Source organism: Kluyveromyces marxianus, chromosome 2, assembly GCF_001417885.1.
Source record: "Kluyveromyces marxianus DMKU3-1042 DNA, complete genome, chromosome 2".
Taxonomy (NCBI): domain Eukaryota; kingdom Fungi; phylum Ascomycota; class Saccharomycetes; order Saccharomycetales; family Saccharomycetaceae; genus Kluyveromyces; species Kluyveromyces marxianus.
In genome coordinates, this window is record NC_036026.1 from 52,622 (window position 1) to 71,168 (window position 18,547).

The 18,547-nt window shown below is 40.6% G+C and overlaps 10 protein-coding genes across 10 annotated transcripts; 6 read left to right on the forward strand and 4 right to left on the reverse strand.

The window, feature by feature from the left end:
- Positions 1–403: 403 nt before the first annotated feature.
- SCC4 (cohesin-loading factor complex subunit SCC4) lies at positions 404–2,365 on the forward strand (the record flags this gene model as incomplete). The annotated part of the gene is made up of 1 exon (XM_022822554.1): positions 404–2,365. The coding sequence occupies one exon, from the start codon at positions 404–406 to the stop codon at positions 2,363–2,365; it is 1,962 nt and encodes a 653-aa protein (XP_022674363.1).
- A 270-nt stretch (positions 2,366–2,635) lies between these two features.
- On the reverse strand, positions 2,636–5,287 carry TPS2 (trehalose-phosphatase TPS2; the record flags this gene model as incomplete). The annotated part of the gene is made up of 1 exon (XM_022822555.1): positions 2,636–5,287. The coding sequence occupies one exon, from the start codon at positions 5,285–5,287 to the stop codon at positions 2,636–2,638; it is 2,652 nt and encodes an 883-aa protein (XP_022674364.1).
- A 2,294-nt stretch (positions 5,288–7,581) lies between these two features.
- Positions 7,582–9,216, forward strand: IPT1 (inositolphosphotransferase; the record flags this gene model as incomplete). Its single annotated transcript, XM_022822556.1, has 1 exon — positions 7,582–9,216. One exon carries the CDS (start codon positions 7,582–7,584, stop codon positions 9,214–9,216), a length of 1,635 nt encoding a protein of 544 aa, XP_022674365.1.
- A 208-nt stretch (positions 9,217–9,424) lies between these two features.
- LSM5 (RNA-binding protein LSM5) lies at positions 9,425–9,694 on the reverse strand (the record flags this gene model as incomplete). The annotated part of the gene is made up of 1 exon (XM_022822557.1): positions 9,425–9,694. The coding sequence occupies one exon, from the start codon at positions 9,692–9,694 to the stop codon at positions 9,425–9,427; it is 270 nt and encodes an 89-aa protein (XP_022674366.1).
- Positions 9,695–10,583: 889 nt separating this feature from the next.
- PAA1 (polyamine acetyltransferase) lies at positions 10,584–11,168 on the forward strand (the record flags this gene model as incomplete). The annotated part of the gene is made up of 1 exon (XM_022822558.1): positions 10,584–11,168. One exon carries the CDS (start codon positions 10,584–10,586, stop codon positions 11,166–11,168), a length of 585 nt encoding a protein of 194 aa, XP_022674367.1.
- A 674-nt stretch (positions 11,169–11,842) lies between these two features.
- Positions 11,843–12,112, forward strand: FMP16 (Fmp16p; the record flags this gene model as incomplete). Its single annotated transcript, XM_022822560.1, has 1 exon — positions 11,843–12,112. The coding sequence occupies one exon, from the start codon at positions 11,843–11,845 to the stop codon at positions 12,110–12,112; it is 270 nt and encodes an 89-aa protein (XP_022674368.1).
- A 596-nt stretch (positions 12,113–12,708) lies between these two features.
- DOA4 (ubiquitin carboxyl-terminal hydrolase 4) lies at positions 12,709–15,108 on the forward strand (the record flags this gene model as incomplete). The annotated part of the gene is made up of 1 exon (XM_022822561.1): positions 12,709–15,108. The coding sequence occupies one exon, from the start codon at positions 12,709–12,711 to the stop codon at positions 15,106–15,108; it is 2,400 nt and encodes a 799-aa protein (XP_022674369.1).
- A 64-nt stretch (positions 15,109–15,172) lies between these two features.
- On the reverse strand, positions 15,173–16,063 carry DOS2 (Dos2p; the record flags this gene model as incomplete). The annotated part of the gene is made up of 1 exon (XM_022822562.1): positions 15,173–16,063. One exon carries the CDS (start codon positions 16,061–16,063, stop codon positions 15,173–15,175), a length of 891 nt encoding a protein of 296 aa, XP_022674370.1.
- Positions 16,064–16,365: 302 nt separating this feature from the next.
- Positions 16,366–17,058, forward strand: OCA6 (protein-tyrosine-phosphatase; the record flags this gene model as incomplete). The annotated part of the gene is made up of 1 exon (XM_022822563.1): positions 16,366–17,058. The coding sequence occupies one exon, from the start codon at positions 16,366–16,368 to the stop codon at positions 17,056–17,058; it is 693 nt and encodes a 230-aa protein (XP_022674371.1).
- Positions 17,059–17,139: 81 nt separating this feature from the next.
- On the reverse strand, positions 17,140–18,399 carry DDI1 (Ddi1p; the record flags this gene model as incomplete). Its single annotated transcript, XM_022822564.1, has 1 exon — positions 17,140–18,399. The coding sequence occupies one exon, from the start codon at positions 18,397–18,399 to the stop codon at positions 17,140–17,142; it is 1,260 nt and encodes a 419-aa protein (XP_022674372.1).
- Between the last annotated feature and the right edge of the window lie 148 nt (positions 18,400–18,547).

Below are 18,547 nucleotides of genomic sequence, written 5' to 3' on the forward strand. Positions count from 1 at the left end.
AAACTATGTTCAAACGCTTAAAAGCGACGCCTCTGACAATTTTAAAGTTACCACACAGTATAGTGAATTAACACTATTACAAAATCTCACTAGAAGAGGAAGTGAAAGATACTATTAACACGCTTTGTACACTTTTCAAACATTGTTTGGAAAATGTGATGCTTATGAATTCCATTTGTTCTTATTTCTACGCATTTATATATATTTTTATGAGAAAAAATAATAAAGTCACGTTGAGCACACGTGACTTTCTTTCTTTTAGGACCTTAAAAAGAAGCATAAGATCTCCATCCGTTTAATGTATGTAGCACGTTACTTTGGCGTTTTATGTTTTATATCCAAGACACCTAGAAAGATAGCCCAAGTTTTGCAGCCGGAGTACCGTTAATGTTGAAAGGAGGAAATGGACGACTTCAAGGATGAATTGTTGAACGTTCCTGTTGCTTTCGATCAGAAATCTCTCGGTAAACGCTCACAAGAGCTTGGACTAATCTACCATTTATCAAAACAGTACGCGTTAACGGCACACGATGTTGCGAGTGAGGTTCAAACAGAATCAGAACTTAGACAGTACTTCACTCTTATTAATCAAGCTATACGATGTTTGAGATATCTGAAGGATGGTGGGTTCCAGCTGTCTTTGGAACAGGATTTTCAAATAACGTGCGATTTGGCGTGGCTGTTAATCGAAGAAACTCATCGCTTGGATTTGGCGGAGCAGTATCTATCTTCTTTACGTGAGAAATTGCAAAACACTACCTGGATCAATGAAAAAATGTATACGGATTACTTACTTCTTTGTAAGATTCCGCTCATGAAGAATGATGGGGCACAGAGTAAAGTGATTGTGAAAAACTTGGGGAAATTGATATCCAGTCTTGATTCCTCTTTATGGAAGGTACTATTTGAATATTTTAGGTTACAGCTTATCCCCATAAAAGAACGCAAAGTTTCTGATTACCGCAACATCATTTATGTGGTTAAGCCCCATAAGCAATTCCATTTTGTTGTGATGTGTTCCTTCATCAACTATTGCTTAGATTCCTGCTCACATATTCCAGATGACTTATGGTCCGATTTCGAAAAACTTGAATCAGACATCCCAAAACTGCAAATATGGAAGTTTTTGCTGGAACTCCTTGTGTTAATAGTTCAGGATATCAATATAACAGATAAATTATCGGAAATGAAGTTATTTTTTGACGCGAATAAGGAAAAATTAGACAATCCATTGGAACCAATTGTGTTGTTCGAATCTATTTCTTTAAAGCTTGATTTACCAGTGTTTGGTTATTCTGATGTCAAAAATCTTTTGTTATTTTTTCAAAGTGTCAGCTACCTTCCTAATTGTTACGATAAGAGATCTAACTTTTCAATCAAATTTCTTCCGAAAACGGCAGCTAACACGGAGAAATTGATTCAGTCACTGCAAGAAAAATGCTCTTTAACAAAACTGAATACTATTCACAAATTTTATCACACGCTGCTTGAGCTGGTAAAATTCTATCAAGCTTGTGAATCTATTATTTTGAAGGGTACTGTTTCGGATATATCAATAGGTGCCCCATACTGTCATCTTCTTTCTGCATGGGAATGCCATTTAAGGGGAGACACTGAAAGTGCCTCTAATATATACCTAAAAATACTAGAAGAGCCATCTCAAAACCCTGAAATGATACTTATTTCAATAATACACCTATATGCGCTCACTTTAGCTCAAATTTCTGAATGCGAAAAAGGCAGCCCGGATCTAGCAAGTTTGACTGAAAAGGCAGACATTTTATTAAATCAATTAAACTCAGTACTGGAGTCTTCAATATTTAACCGTAGCACTGTTTGGAAGTGCACAAAACTATTGCTTACTATTATGGGGAAATTTGAACCTTTCACTCAAAACCCTCAAGCTTCTACTAATACTTCAGTGTTGCTAAATGAACTTCAACAATATTTTGAAGGAAATAGCTTATTAGGACCTAACGACAGCACAGAAGGAAATGGTACCGGAACCAATACCGAAGCTGTTACGGATACTATGACTGGTAAGGAAATCCATGTTTCTAACACACCAGTCAAGATTAAAAAGTCTTTACTTTTGCATATTTGGCTAAACTACATTTCAGGATCAATGTTAGTCAATGAATTAGATAAAAAATGCATACTGTCCAGCACATGTTTCAAACTAGCTAAGCAACAATACCTTCCATATTTACGTTACCTTGTAGGTATATGGAATTTGATGAACAATACCATTGCAATGAACAGTAAAGAAGTCGCTTTGACTCGAGCTAGATTGAATCAGATTGTTAGGTCAATATGTGAAACTGCAACTGTTGAACAGCAACAGGAAACAGAAGAACAAATTTAATGTAATACGTTCATCATATATTTATTAACATCTATAAATATTGCTCATAACACAAGAATTTAAAAATTGTTTATTGTTGTTAATTGTGGTGGGGTATTCTCGCTCTCTAATTTTTTTTTTTTATTATTTTTATTATTATGTGTGTAAGGGTATAACAGATGATGAGATTGACATATAATAACATAAAATGTCGAGGTTAAGACAAGACAGAATGAAACACAAAACATAGAAAGTGAACGGTTTGTTTTTCCCTACACAGGGACAGAGTTATCAATTAGTCCTAGAAGACACTTTCTTTATATTAGAGCCAGAAGATGTCGAACGTTTCATAGCATAGGCTGCACTTGCTTGCTCAGATCTTAAACTACTCTCACTATCTTTCAAGTGACCTCTGTCATCTAAATCGACAGTACCTGCACTTTGGAATAATGAAACATCACCCACTAGTAAACCAAGGGTGTCAAGGACTTGTTGAGGATCAGTGAGATGAGCTTTTGCAATGGTTTTCTTAGATGCCGAACCAACAGTAACAGGGTAAATACCAAATCCAAGAGATGAACTTGTTTCAGGGTACTTCTTTTCCCATTGTTTTTCAATTTGGATTAAGTGTCTGAACATATCTTCATCTGTGACGTCATCACCAAGACATAAAATAAATTCTGGAAGTTCTTCACTCAACACATCATCATTGAGCGTGAATTTATCTTCGATGACTTGTTTAGCGCCATGAGGAGTCCAAGCAAGTCTTTTCACGATTTCACCCTTATTCACGAAGCTTGGACGAACTTCAATATTAGCCTTACCTTCCATAACTTCAAGCCCCATCCCTTCAGTAAATTCTTCTAAAGCCTTCTTTAATGCATTAGCATGGAACTCACCTAACTCGGGGTCTGCTCTACGATAATGCCATGTCAATGCAACTTTCTTCCTCTCAATAGAAGAACCTGGAGTCTTGTTTGTGTACTCCTCCATCAACTGGCCAACCTTCTCTTGCCACGACATGTCAAACTTCGAGGTGAGATTCACCCACTCTTCAGATCCGGCATCCTTCATGAAACATCCATGTTCTGCACTTAGACCTATTTGTGGAAGTTTAGTACCAAAGTACCTGTTTAAAAATTTCTGGTCACGGCCAGATATAATCCAAATCTTATTCTTTGGATCTTGTGCAAGTTTTGTAATTATGGAATATAGTCTAGCGCTTGGAATAGCTGCAGCAGGGTCTGTCACGATTGGGGTCAAGGTACCGTCATAATCAAACAAAAATAAGCGTCTGTTGGCCTTCTTGTATCTTTGCAATAGTAAAGGACGGTTCAAAGCTGGTGTAATTCTTTCGTTACCGCTCTGGCCGCTTGTAAAGTCAATTACGGTTTTTAAGAAACTTTCAGTCCAATCTTGAATGGTTGGCACCTCCTTCCATAGCTTTAATTCCAAGCTCTTTTTCATTTCTGGACTCAATTTTAGGGCTTCGTTAATGGCTTTAGACACTGCAACTGCATCCCAAGGGTTAATGATGATTGCGTCCTTCAAAATGGTACTAGCACCTGAGAACTCACTCAATATGAGCGGAGATGCATAACAGTTATACTTGGACAGTTGCGATTTAACCGTGACAAATTCCAATGCGGTAGTGTTCATACCATCTCTGACACTTGTAATCAAGCAGATATCTGCCACACGCAACAACGAGTAGTATACATCTTGAGGAATCCGCAGATGGTAATGCTGTACCGGATTGTAGTTTAGGTTACCATATTCTGAGTTGATTTGCGTAACCAACTCATTAACCTGGGATTCCAGTTTAATGTTGACATCTGTAGGAGCAGTTGGTCCACTCACTTGAATCAAAACGACCTTCTCTCTCCATTCTGGATACATAGCCAAGAACACTTGGAATGCTTGTAATTTTTGCAGCACACCCCTCACTGTGTCTAATCTGTCTCTTCCTATAATGACCTTCTTACCCTCGTATGCCTTTCTGATGGAATTGACCTTCTCGTCAAGTTCCGGAGAGAATGCCTCTTTGAGAATCTTCTGTGTGTCCACACCAATCGGCAACGAGTCTACAAGAACATCTCCACCATATGATGTGATCCGGTACTCATCAGAATTGTTGCTATTAGAGTTGCTCCCCTTTTTCACGGTACACCCCAAGAGTCTCTGACAACTGGAGACAAAATGTCTGGAGAACCCATCGTTCTGGAAGCAGATCCGATTTGCACCTAGCAACCCATCCAAGAACTGCTTCCGCTTGGAAAGGCATCTGAAGTACTCGTTAGAAGGCCATGGGGTATCGTGGAAATAAGCAATTGTTGCGTTGTTAAAGCGCATTCTCAACAGTTGAGGCAAGAGCATCAAATAGTAGTCATGCACCCAGATGATATCACCGGGTTCGTAAATTTGAGCTACCTTCATGGCATAAGCTTCGTTAAACTTCACATAATCGTACCACCAGATGTTTTCCATCTTACCGTCATCTGGGGGGTTCAAAATGTAGTGCAATGCGGGCCAAATCACATTTTCAGCAAACTGTCTCCAGCGATACTGGTCCTTCCTGAGAAGCCACACTGGATGCACAGTTCTAACCGAGTCCTGGGCCTCTTTACCCTGCAACAAAGTTGCTAGCACTTTCTTCTCCTCCTGAGTCAAATACATTGGACTGTCCAGGTCTTCATTAGAGTTCATAATCTCACCAGTCCATCCAACAATGTGGTGGTCCCATTTCCCACATTCATTCAAGTACTGTAGACTCGATTGCAATGCTGAATTACCACTAATAGCCTCAATGGACCAGCACGAGGCGTCGATCCCTTCGGTATCATCATCTACCACTTTCTCAATCTTGAATGGCAATTGAGTGATACAACTGATGATCTTATTCTTCTTTTTCTCAGCGGGCTTACTTGCACTACTGTTTTCCATGGTTCCTATTATATACCTTGATCTTGATGTTAATTTATTATCTCTTTCGATCCAATTGGAGCTGGTATTGGTATGTGGTTTGTATGTGTCTTGTTGCGGACGTATTGGGTTTATAGCAAGAATTAAGAGTAAAATAGGGCAAAAGGGCCATCAGGTGCTTTATTCTTATATAGGATTTGCTAAAGAAAAAAAAAAAGAGAGAGAGTAGAATGAGTGACACGAGAGAGTTAGCAAGAGAGAGCAGAGGTTGCGCTCAAGTTGAGTTTGGACCAGCTGCGCAAGGGGGACTTGCGCTCGAGATGGGATATTACCAGAAACACACACGTCAGATTTTTTTTTTTTTCTCTTGAAGATTTGACTAGGTTCTTCTACATGGAGACTAGTGTTCCGAGCAAGAGCGACAGATATGTACAGATTGGCATGCATTGACGTAAATAGTGGTTTTATATATGAGAATATAAAGTGGCCCGCGTCACATTACCATAGTTGGAACATCCGGTTCATTAGGAGGTATAGTTTAACGAGCATATCCTGTTGTCTTTCTTCTGGCGGAAGAAGCGGGTTTGGAGGAGGATCTAGGATGGCAGGTTTTGCTGAAGTGTTTCCCTGGTTCATCTGGGAGATGGTATGTAGATTGCAGTGTATTCTCTTGGAGTATAGGATGAGTATTTGTTCGATCTGGTCTCTTGAGAGGGAGGATAGGGCTGGGATTGATTTTGATTCGTAGAGGGCTCTTGTTTCCTGGGCCTTTTTTATGAGCATTGAGTTGATGTTGAGGAGGACCTGTATTTTCCATTGTAGTTTCTGTTCAGGGGAGGCAGGCGCGGGGGTTTGTCCAGGGGTTTGTCCGGGGGCTTGTCCTGGCCCTTGGTTCTGAGACTGGTTTTGGTTTTGATACTGATATTGATTTTGGTTTTGGTTTTGGTCTGGGGCTTGCCCCAGACCTTGGCCATAAGCTTGCCTTGTATCGTTCATTTTGGCACGTGTGAAACTTGGTGGGGGGGGGGGGGTAGTAGGTTGACTCTCTATGTTTTCCAGACCCTTCTTTTCATTCTTCAATCTTCATTCTTCGCTCTTCGATCTTGTTTGAATGTTTTTGTAGTTCCATGTACCGTTCCATTACGACATTCCAGAAGAGGTGATGGAATCACAGAGAAACGTAAGGGGAGGGGAGGTGGAGTGAAGTGGAGCCTCACTTGGGGGTCTTCATTAGAGAGAGAGAGAGAGACTGGGCCAGGCGGCGGTGACAGATATGGGGAGGCAAGAGATGTGATAGTATCACGTGACCACACCTTCGGAACAATGTTTTCCGACCAAAAAATGTATCAGCGTGCATCACCCGGACAAAACTCCTCTGTATCACCCGGACAAAACTCTTCTGTATCACCAGGTATCACCCGGACATGACTATTTCCTGTGGCCCCCCCTCCCAACTTACCGGGGATAGTGTCCATAGTGTCCATAGTGTCCCCAACGAGGCTGAGCAGCCCCAACCAAAAATAATTAATTAATATCTTTTAATAAAAAAAAAAAAAACCAAAAAAAAAAAAACCCGGTCCCCCTGCACTCGGCCGTAACCCCTTCCTCCCGAAACTCACCGCCAAAAAACAACAAAAAAAGACAAAAGTTTCACCCACGTGACCTCCTTCAGCCGCCTCTATACCCCTGCTTCCCTGCTTCCCTCCGTTTCGTCCGCTCGGTCCATTTCTTTTCTCTTCCCTTTCCATTCCTTTTTCCTCTGTTGTTGTTGTTGTTGTTTTTTTTTTTTTTTTTTTCTCTTCTCCCGTTTCTTCTCCAGCAGTCTCTCGGCCAGTAGGCGTAGGCGCAGCACCCCGCACGCAGACACCGCCGCACCACACCACGCCCAGAGAACAAAAAAGTGAAAAGTGAAGAGCGAAAAAAAAAAATAATAACAGAGAGAAAACGCGTACGCGCGCGTGCGCGCGCGCGCTTTGTATATATATTACATCCACGTGACCTTCCCTTTCTTTTTCAGCCCCATCGCCCGTCTGGAATTGCATCAGGAATTGCCATTAGATCAGAGATGGGCTCAGGTTTCCTGAATGTGTAGAAATAATATAGCATAGGCTTTATTATAGGCTTTATTATATGATTTATTATTGTCATTATGTTTTATTGGTCTTCTTTTCACCCATATCACTTCAAGACAAGACTCATCTAGCAGACTACGTTCAGATATCCCTAGGCATATCCCCAGGCATCCCCCAGGTATCCCCCAGGCATTCCATTCCCCAGGCATCCACCCTACAATACACTTTTTTTTCACTGCCACTATGGGTGCTATTGCTGCTTTTGAATGCGTTTGGTGGTTTCTCAAACGCGTGTATCTCGGTGGTACGAACCAGCGTAACGTTTTCACGCTAGCTTTGAACTTCTGTGTGAATTTCAGTCCCGTATTCCTATGGTTGTTCATGTTCAAGAACGCTGGTGTCATTCCAAACAGCTGGAGACCTCACATTTGGGGCTCTCTCGCATACTACTTGGACAACTACATGTTCGGTGACTTTTGGCACTCGCTAGACTCGGAAACGCAGTTTTGGTTTTCGTTGTTCACGAGCAGTGTCGTTTGTGTTGTGTGTATCGGGCTCCCGTTGCTCGCATGGTACTATATTTACTTTAGAAAGCGTGCCAAGTTTAATGTTTTCGACGACACCGACTGCTTGACGCAAAATCCGTTGAACGGGGTCGCGAGGGTGCAGTTCAGTCCCTCGAGACTGCGTATTTTGTTGGCGTTTGCGTTCCCAGCGTTCATGTTTCTTGTGTTGAACATCGACAACCTTTTGGCCAGCCAGGATGAGAAGAACTTCACCAGGTTTAAGGATATCTTGGCGTGGGTTCTGTATGTTATCCTGCACTTGACGGCGCCAATTCTCACTGGTGTGTACTTGTACGTGTTCCATGCGCCAGGAACGTTGAAGTGCTTTTCGTTCGCGCTAGGCTTGCAGAATATCGCTGGGTTGTGCACGCATATGCTCCTGCCAATGGCCCCACCTTGGTTCGTTCACATGTACGGTGCCCACGACAAGGAACACTTGAACTACCAGCAGCAGGGCTACGCTGCTGGGTTGACCCGTGTCGACATGCATCTCGGGACCCATCTCAACTCGAACGGGTTCCACCTCTCGCCAATCGTCTTCGGGGCCGTGCCCTCGTTGCACTCGGCCATTGCCGTCCAGTGCTTCTTCTTCCTCATGTTCAGGTCCACATTCACAAAGTCCGTGCCGGAATCCATCTCCCATGGCAATGGCATTGATAACGATGACGAGAATACTACTACTACTACTAATAATAACGACGACGACGATGAGTACTACTACCAGCCCCAAGGACCGCTCACCAAGTCGACCCAGGGCACCCCAGAAGGTACCCCAGAGAGCCAGGAGCTAACTCCATCCGGCACACCCGCAATAATACCCTTCGAGTTCGAAGAAGACGAGGACGTCGACCAGGACAAGTTCGGCACCCTTGGGTCCTTCCGCGCATACGACTCAGACGACATGGAAAGACTAATATCATCGGACAGCGACTCGGAAGTGTCACCAGAAAACCTCGTCCAGGCTCTAGCTGCCCAGCAAAAACTCCCACTGCACATCCTACAGTCCAAGTGGCTCTACGTCTTCCACAAGGGCTGGGTCCCCAAATTCTTGGGAACCGTCTTCGTGTGCATGCAATGGTGGTCCACCCAGTATCTAGACCACCACTTTAGATTCGACTTGTTCGTAGGCGCCATCTACGCCTCCATATCATACATCGTCATCAACAAGTACGTCTTGCAACCTAAAGTCATCAAGCCTTGGCTCCTCGTTAGAGCTGATCCTTCCAAGGACACCAAGAACGAGTCAAGAACGATGGGTATGAGGGTGTTTGCTGGTACCAGCGCCGAATGGTTCTTCGATCCACTAAAATAGATAGTGCGCTAGCCCAAGCGCGCGCACATACACACACACACCTTATATCATTACTATTATTTCTATTATTATTACTATTATATTATTATCATTATTATTATAACTATTTTCATTCTCACACTTAGACATATAACAAATATATCTATATATATCTATATATACATTATACTCACTTGTATGTATATGCGTATATTGCCGCTGCACCTAATTAAGTAGACTCTTGCTTGCTCAATCCGGGCTTCCCACCGGGTATCAACATCGCGATGTTGTTACCAGTCAACAACATCTTCCCTTGGAACCGCTTGATCTCCTTGTCGTTTACATATTCAACAGCATTCTCAAGCACAACATTCACATAATCATCAAATCCAACTAACGTTCCCAAGAACTCACGGTAGTCTTTTAACAGAATCGAAACCTCTTGTCCAATGGTCTTGTCGATCACTTCCAAGGGTAAAATTTCCGATACAGTAGCCATCTTCTCCTGTCTTTAAACGAGCTAGTATCTATAACCTATAGTTGGCACTTCTGACTTGGCTATTCAGTACAATTCGAACCTCAAAGCCTCCGGATATCTCTTCAAATTATGTCAGATTGCCTCTCTCTTTGAATATATATGTAAAAGCTGGCATCGATTGAAAACAAAGCTTTAGTTTTCCGATGTTACATAGGATTTGGTACGAATACAAAGAAATAAAAGAGGGTTGAGCACATCAAGAGCCGTTGAAACCACCCCTATCGCGGGCTGGAGATCTGAATCTGGTTAGAGAATAATCGAAAGATGGCTATAGTGAACTTTACCAGTTCACTATCAGTCGTTCAGGCACTTTTATCCAAGTGTATACAAGTCTGTATCGCATCTACTCGCTTTGTACGAAATGACTATTCCAAATGTTATCTTGTATTAGTACGACGAAAAGGACATTTGGCGAAGCTAGACGGTGTCAACTGGTAGCATATTGACACCCCCTAGCTAACTGGCATGGTCACGAAGCTTTCACGTAACATTTTCGGGCTTTTCTATCCCCAGACAGGGGCCACTTCTGTGTCTAACCTCAACATATTATTAGTCGTCCTTATATAAAACAAAATTTAGCACATCCTAATTTCCTTAACACATACACATAAGAAGAAACAGCAAACAAGGAGTTACATCGGGTTTTAACAAGCTAATTGACTGTTGAGAACATCTTATAATCTCTGGAGATAGTGCTTAGTGATACTTTGAAGAGTGTAAGCAGCATTTTCAGGAGGTTTATCTAGTCATATCAAACAGTAATTGAGTTTGTTACACTACGCAAAAGAATTCAACAAAAAATCCTACAGGAAAGAGATCAGAGACTAGTATAGATCAGAAATCAATCGTCATGTCATCATCATCATTGCCACTGCATATGTATATTAGACCATTGACGATAGAAGATTGCGATGCGTCAGTTGCTCTTGAATCGCAGGGGTTCCCACCAGAGGAAAGAGCTGGAAAGGAGAAGATCGAGTTTAGATTGAAGGAGTGTCCCGAGCTTACTTCGGGGCTATTCATCAGGGAGGTCAAGGGTACCCAGATTCTCGGAGAGAAGCTTATTGGGCATATTCTTGGTACCAAGTTGCCAATCCCAAAGAACGGAACCAAGGAAACGACTTTTATAACCAACGAAAGCATGGCATTTACTCACGACGATGCATCGCCTGTGATTGCTGTTCACTCGGTAGTCATTGATCCTCAACACCAGAAGAAGAACTTGGCTACGCTTCTACTAACCGATTACATCCAGAAAATGTCTAACCAGGAGATTGGTGATCAGATTGTCATCATTGCCCATAAAGAACTCGTACCATTCTACGAAAGAATTGGCTTCAAGTTGGTGGGTGAAAACAAGTCCGTGACAAGTAAGGACGGTAAGGTCTGGTGTGACATGGTGAGGGAGTTGGTAAAGGAAGAATATGAAACCTGAGTCAGGATTCAGTTTGTGAGAGAGAGAGAGAAAAAAAAAATATCGTAATCTAGCTTTATGTAGTCAGTTACATACCTCCAGGGATAGACGTACCCTGCTCAGCTTGACTATCGGCGAAGCCAAATAGTCATGGTTAGACTATCTAGCCAGAGCTGAATTGGCTACGTGCCCTGTACCTGTATAACTACTATTCCGTGTTATAAAAACAAAATAGAATCGAGAGAAGCACTTTTACTTGCCTGGAAAAAGGATCTTGGTCGGTTGCCCAATCTGTTCTAAACTGAAGGATCCCTTTCCATACGAGCCAGGAGAGCTAACGGACTGCCCGTACTAGCTGATAGTTCTTTTGTCATTTTCTATGTTCAATAGCAATTATGCGTACGTAATATGCAAAAGGCTACAAAGGGTTCCACAAATATATAGCAATAAAAAGCCACTAATAACCAATGGAGGCTCTCTAAACTAGATTTCCCTCTTGAAAGGGGTACCCATGTGAATATCCGGGGTTTAACTAATACAAATGTATATATATATATATATATATATGTGTGTGTGTAGGTAGAAATAGTAGGTGTGCCTTTTGAGAGTTCCTCATGTAAGGTTTTCTTGACTATTACCATCAGACAACAAACACTAAGCTCCCCCAAACTTACCACACACGCAGTTTACCAAATATGCTATCCTTTTCTAAAACTATTCAATCGCCTGTACTCTCCAAGACCTTCGCTAGGGGATTTTCATCATCTGTCCTAGTAAGAACTAAACATGCATCCAAGGACCCAGAACAGCGCATGTTTGACAGGAACAAGAAGAAGTTGGAGAAGTTGGAGAGAGAGGGACATGAACTTGAAAAAGACCTAAAAAGACCAGGAGTTAGCAGCTTGAAGAAAAAGGGAGAAAGGGCCCAAATTGAACAAGGAAGACCTGACGATGGGGTCTATTAAAAAACTATTACCCTTGCTATACAAGTCTGACACATGTCAATGTGCAGTTTTATCAACTCTTATTTATTCTATACGCACCCAATATTAGTGATAACGCTATACGCTTAAACACCTCTAAATAATAAGTAAGCTCAATAAACATATTCTAAATCAAGTATTCCATTACCAACTGTTCAAACTGTCATTGAGTTCTCGATATATCTCTGTAATAATCTCCATTGTTAAGCGTGCTTACTAACCTGGCTTTAATATTACGTCACGTGCTCGAATTTACTATACAAATCTAATTATGGAGATTCATCCACATAAACCCAAATATTGAGTTAATACAGGCTTTAAACAAAAAGGGTTTTGGGGAAGACCGAGAGAGCTCAACAAGCACATCATCGTGAACCCTACAGAAGTGATATCTGCTGCAGTTTCGACGGATAGTCCAATATATACGGTTATTAGTTCACAAAGGCTGTCCTGTAGCCTAGTAAAAGGTGATTCTGTGTTGTTGACTAATTACCAATTGGAATCAAAGACAGGTATCATTACATTACACTTAGTGCAATATAAACTGTGAAGTATTGTGCCAAGATAGGAATAGAATAATGATGCAAAACAACTCGGACTTGTATTGCAAGTCCCTTTCTCAACTTTCTGCTGTTGCATCGAAGATAGTGGCTGAAGATGTTGAAGGTGAGGATCTCAAGCAGCTGTTGGCAAAATGCATCGACACTCTTACGATATATAAGCGGGACATGAAGAAACTAGGGTGCGTAACGAGTAAGACGCCTGTGGAGCAAATATACGAGCTTTATGAAACTCTGTATGTTTATTATAAGATTGTGTCACAGATTGCATCACAAGTTATACCAAGCTTGCCCGAGTTCCAGAAGATTAAACAGAGTGTGAAAAAGGATTCTAATGAGAGAGAATTATTGGAAATATACAGCCAGCTGGTTTCTGCCTTGGCTAATGATAAGAAAATTGGGGAAGTGAAACGGTTTATCAAAACACATGGGGAAGAAGTGAGTCAGTCTGTGACTCTTCCAACATACCAAAATGGTGATTTAATAAGTATCTCACAATTACACTCACTAATACGACAACCCCATAATAATCAGCAACAACATTCCTCATTATATGATTTTCTTCTCATTGATATCAGACCAAGAAGGGACTTCAATAATGGGCATATAAGTTGTGACAACATTGTTTGCATAGAACCTATTTCATTCAAGGAAACATATACAGACTCTGATATTCAACGCAAATCATTGATTACAGCAACAGATAGGGAATTGGATCTTTTCAAGTGCAGAGATAAATTCAAGCTAATTATTCTCTATACTGACACAGATGAGCGCACAAAATACTATTGGCACCAGTTACAAGTTCTTCAAAATATTCTCCTTAGTAGATCATTTGACCAACCGTTGGAGGGCACTAAGGTGGTTGTGTTACAAAATGGGTTTAATGCCTGGAAGGCCAAATTTCCAAACGATATTAGCATAATAAAGGAAACAATCTCTATGCCGCCAGTGGAAAATACGGAAAACCTTTTCCCTCCCTTCGTGAGTATGCCACCATATCCAAAAAAACAATCAGTGTCAAATTCTACCTCTAGAGCTGCTTCTCCATCACACAGTCTCACACATTATCCAGATGCTCCGTTCTTGAATAATAGTAAAGCACCAATGAAAACATATGGACTAACTCCGAATCATCCATTACCATCCACTAGTAACCTAACAAAGGCTTTGCAACAAAATGGCATGGGTAACAATAACTATGGATATGATAATAAATCACAGTATGTTAATGGAAATATGAATGGTAAAAAGGAACACATGGCAACAAATAATTCAGACACCGTTCAGAGTCAAGCTAAACTGAACTTGGATTTTACAATTGGCTTAATAAATTTGGGCAATTCTTGCTATTTGAACTGCATCATCCAATGTCTACTTGGATGTCATGAACTCTCCTATATCTTCTTAACAAACTCCTACAAGAAGCATGTTAACGTTAACAGTCGTTTAGGGTCCAAGGGTTTATTAGCGAACTACTTTTCTCAGCTTGTCCAAAAGATGTACCAACAAGGTAAGTTGTTGGCTTATAATAACACGAACGTGGAAATCACAGCGGTCCAACCTGCGCAGTTTAAACTGGCGTGCGGTTCTGTGAATTCATTGTTCAAGGGCAAACAACAGCAGGACTGCCAAGAGTTTTGCCAATTCTTATTGGATAGCTTACATGAAGACCTTAACCAATGTGGTAATAATCCACCATTAAAGGAGTTAAGTCCAGAGGCAGAAAAGATGAGAGAAACTATGCCTCTAAGAATAGCATCGGCCATAGAGTGGGAAAGATATCTAACAACAGACTTCAGCATTATAGTAGACTTATTTCAAGGTCAATATGCGTCTCAACTTAAATGTAATGCGTGTGGAAGAACTTCTACAACTTACCAAGCCTTTTCTGTTTTATCCATTCCTGTTCCGAGAAGTGGGACGTGTACGATTTATGATAGTTTTAAGGAGTTTACCAAATTGGAAACTTTAGAAAAGGATGAACTATGGAATTGTCCTTCATGTAAGAAGAGACAGCCATCTACAAAACAGATAATTATAACACGGTTGCCAAATAACTTAATCATTCATCTAAAAAGATTCGACAATATGATGAACAAAAACAATGTATTTGTTAACTACCCGGAAGAATTAGACTTGACATCTTATTGGGTTGATGATTACCGGGGGGAAATGCCTAAAGATAATGGTGTATCATTACCCTTACGTGGTCAAAAGCCTCCCTTTAATTACAAATTATTTGCAGTGGCCTGTCACTCAGGAACCCTTTACGGTGGACATTATACATCTTATGTTGATAAGGGAACACTTGGATGGTGTTGCTTTGACGATGAGAATTGGAGGAAAATCAGAAGAAAAGGCGAATACATTACTCCAAATGCATATGTATTGTTCTACCGTAGAATCAATGTTTAGAAGAAGTATATAGCATCTTTAAATGAAGATAAAAAGTTTCGAAATTACATAACAACAAGTACTATTATTCCCAGTCATCATCATCATCGTCCTCTTCCTCAGCATTGTCTGTTTTAGAAAGATTAGAGGACGTGGTATTCTTGTCGGAATCTTTTTCGACAGAAGAAGATTTTACTTTGGAATGAGATGAAGGAATAATTTCCTCGGTGGAATCTTCTTCCTCATCATCCCAGCCAATCTGTTGTTCTTTATCGTGTTCTTTCTTGACATCAAGTATTTCACGCTTCTTTGATGCTAGATTCAGAATTTCGGACTTCTTTACGAAGTAAATAGTCCAAAATATATCATCAGTTATCTTTGATGGAACTAGATCATCATGCAATGACTTGAGATCTTTATCCTTCGAAAGAAGATCTGATATCTCTGCAGATTTTTCTTCCAATTTTGGAGTTGCATCATTACCATCAACACCCTTCAAAAGGTCGGTGTTGAAATCCAAATAAATGGATTTGTCAATAGAGAGTTGTCTCAATTTAGTCTCAGCAATAGATTCACTGGAACTTTCGCTTTCTTTCTTTTGTGCATTACCATCCAAGTCAAGAGCCTCCTGGAACTGAGTGGAAATAGAGTTCGCCATTGAAGACCAAAATGATTTGTTCGACATTTTATTCCAATACCCTTGTGTCAATTCCTCCACTTTCTCTAAATTGTTATCCAATTTCCCCAGCATTTCCTGCGCTCTTGAAGACACGGTATCGCCTAAATTCTCCGGAATTTGTATGTTCAAACCATTTTTATCCTGAATGAACCCCATTATAGCCTTCGAAGTCTTTTGGAGATGTTGGTCAACCTGTTCTTCGAATTTTTGGAACGTTTCATCTGTCTTATCATCGTGCTTTGTCACCTTGATCCCATCTGCAGCTTCTACACCTGTTTCTTCGCACAGAATATCCATCTCTTGCAATTATTAAACCCAAATACAAGTCAATTTCACGACCCCCTGGTCTTGTTTGATCGCAGTTCTGAAAGCGCGTCACTCTTTCCAAGTCTGTTGTTGATGTATGCCTAAAGAGGAGACTAAATGATTTTTCCTTTAAATTAATGGTGAATTAGTTTCACCACTTGAAAGAAAGAAGGAAAATGATCTGATATTATTAACTAAATGCCGAATCAAAACAGCAATCTGACGCCAATAGTACTTGTGGTAAAGAACAAATTAAGCTTTCCTAGGTCAGTTTCATAGTACTGAAATATCCTATGTCTCTAGTTACTCCTTTGCAGTTTAGTTGCGTCCAGCCGAAATTTTACAGAGGAGCATATCCGAAAGAAATCAACCTTCCGTTCCTCAAGACTCTACGACTTAAATACATAATCTCACTACTAGCTGAACCGATCACTAATGATCCTGTGATAGCTGAATTTTGTGAGAAGGAGAAGATAGAACCTGTTTTGATGCAGTGTTTAGATGACAAGTCGAAGAGCAAAGACAAAGACAAAAGTAAGGATAAAGATAAATCAAAAGTCAAGAGAAAGAAGAAGCCTGTGCCTATAGAGTACGACGTTGTGGTAGAATGCATCAAATTCTTAATTGATAAAAATCACTATCCTTGTTACATTCATTGTTCTACCTCCAACACTGAGGTTACATCGTTGGTAGTTGCTTGTCTACGAAAACTCTCATATTGGAGCACAGTGTCCATTTTCAATGAATACATGACCTACACATCCAGCATTAACATTCATGAGCGAAACTTTATTGAAAACTTTAATCTTGACATAAATATAGAAGGCATTAAGCCGTCTGATAAAGTCTCATGGATAATTGTGAGATCTAAACAACACAGTGAGAAACGAGCACAAAGTAAGCAATCATCCACGAATTCTGAAGGGCCTCCACAACTAAATCCACCCAAAATGCCTCTGCCAACATTAACCTTTCACAATGATTAAGTAGGATTATCGGATTGGATAGTTTTCAAATATCCATAACAATATTTATGTATATATACATATATGTTACTGCTATTTTAACTACTGGAATAGTAAAGAGGCAGCATAATCAACATTTCCACCAGTCTTTTCCAATGCGTCAATCGCTTCTCTTCTCGAGAAGCCAAGATCAACTAGTTGTTTAATATGCTCTTCTGGAAATTCTTTAGAAGGATTAATTGGTGTTCCACTAGCATTCGTTACAGTAGGGCTTACCTTTGGCAGTTTCGAGGTCGATTGATCACCTTCTGCATTGGAGGTTTTAGAAGCAGAGTTCTGAGCCTGTCTTTTCAGTGCAGCATTTCTAACCTCATCTGCAGCAGGAGTTGTCATGGCTTGAAGTGGGGAGTCCTTTGGAATTTCGGACTCTGGTAAAAAGGGGGTTTCCACATCTGATATCTTTAACACATTATTCTTCAAGTCAATACATGCCTGGTGCCTTCTCAACATATCTAATCCCAATAACATTTCCATTGGAGTGTCTAGAACAGTGAAACTACAAGGTAAAAAAACGTCATGAATCTTAATCTGGGTGGTATGGACCCTTCCGAGAATTTTACCGGTTCCAACACCTTGTGCAATTCCACTGAATCTCTTGTCAATCAATGATGTAAGTCCTGTTCTCTCAGCTAATTTCGTAGACATAATAGTCTGTTGAGCGCCGGAATCAACAAATGCCTTGACTGGATGTCCGTTAATCTCTAATTTAATATACAACATTGACACCTGGGTAAACGCCTCCGGGGTATACTCCATAGCATATTTAAGCTGCTCATCAATCTCTCGTTGGTTGATTAATTCAGCTATCTTCGCTTGATTTGCAGGATCGTCAGGGTTGCTCATCAACCTTGTGTATTCCGAGTTCGAGATTCCAAATGGGTTGTTACGTTCCGTTTCGCTTCTTCTTGCTAATAAAGCAGGTCCCAAGAGCTGGTGGAATTGCTCTTTGTTGTTGATCAATGGTTGCATATTAGGTAACCCCATCTCTTGGCCCATGTGTGGGTTTTCTAATAGGAATAACCTAAACTGTTCTATGTACTGTTCGTCAGACATACCAGATTCCTGAGTAGGAGTAGAAAAGCTCTTGTTTTTGATTAAAAGCATGTCATTATCCTGGAAACCAACTTGCTCCAGTGTAAGATTTGTATCGCTGAGGTCTAGCTCCTTCATATTATGGAATATTGTTTGTTTGTCTTTGTTGAAATCAATTAATGCGAAGAGATCCATCAATGACATGTCCTTGCTCAATTCGAATGGACCCAAAACATCGTCGGAGTTATCATACGTAATGGTGATATTCATTGCTACTTATTGTCGATACCAAACTGTTCTTTCAATGGTTATTTCTTCTTGCAGTTTGCCACTTTACTAATGTAATTAGCTAAGGGCATAAAATAAACCAGAGATTTGTGTCTTTAGTATATGTTATCAAGAAAACAGGGGAATTACC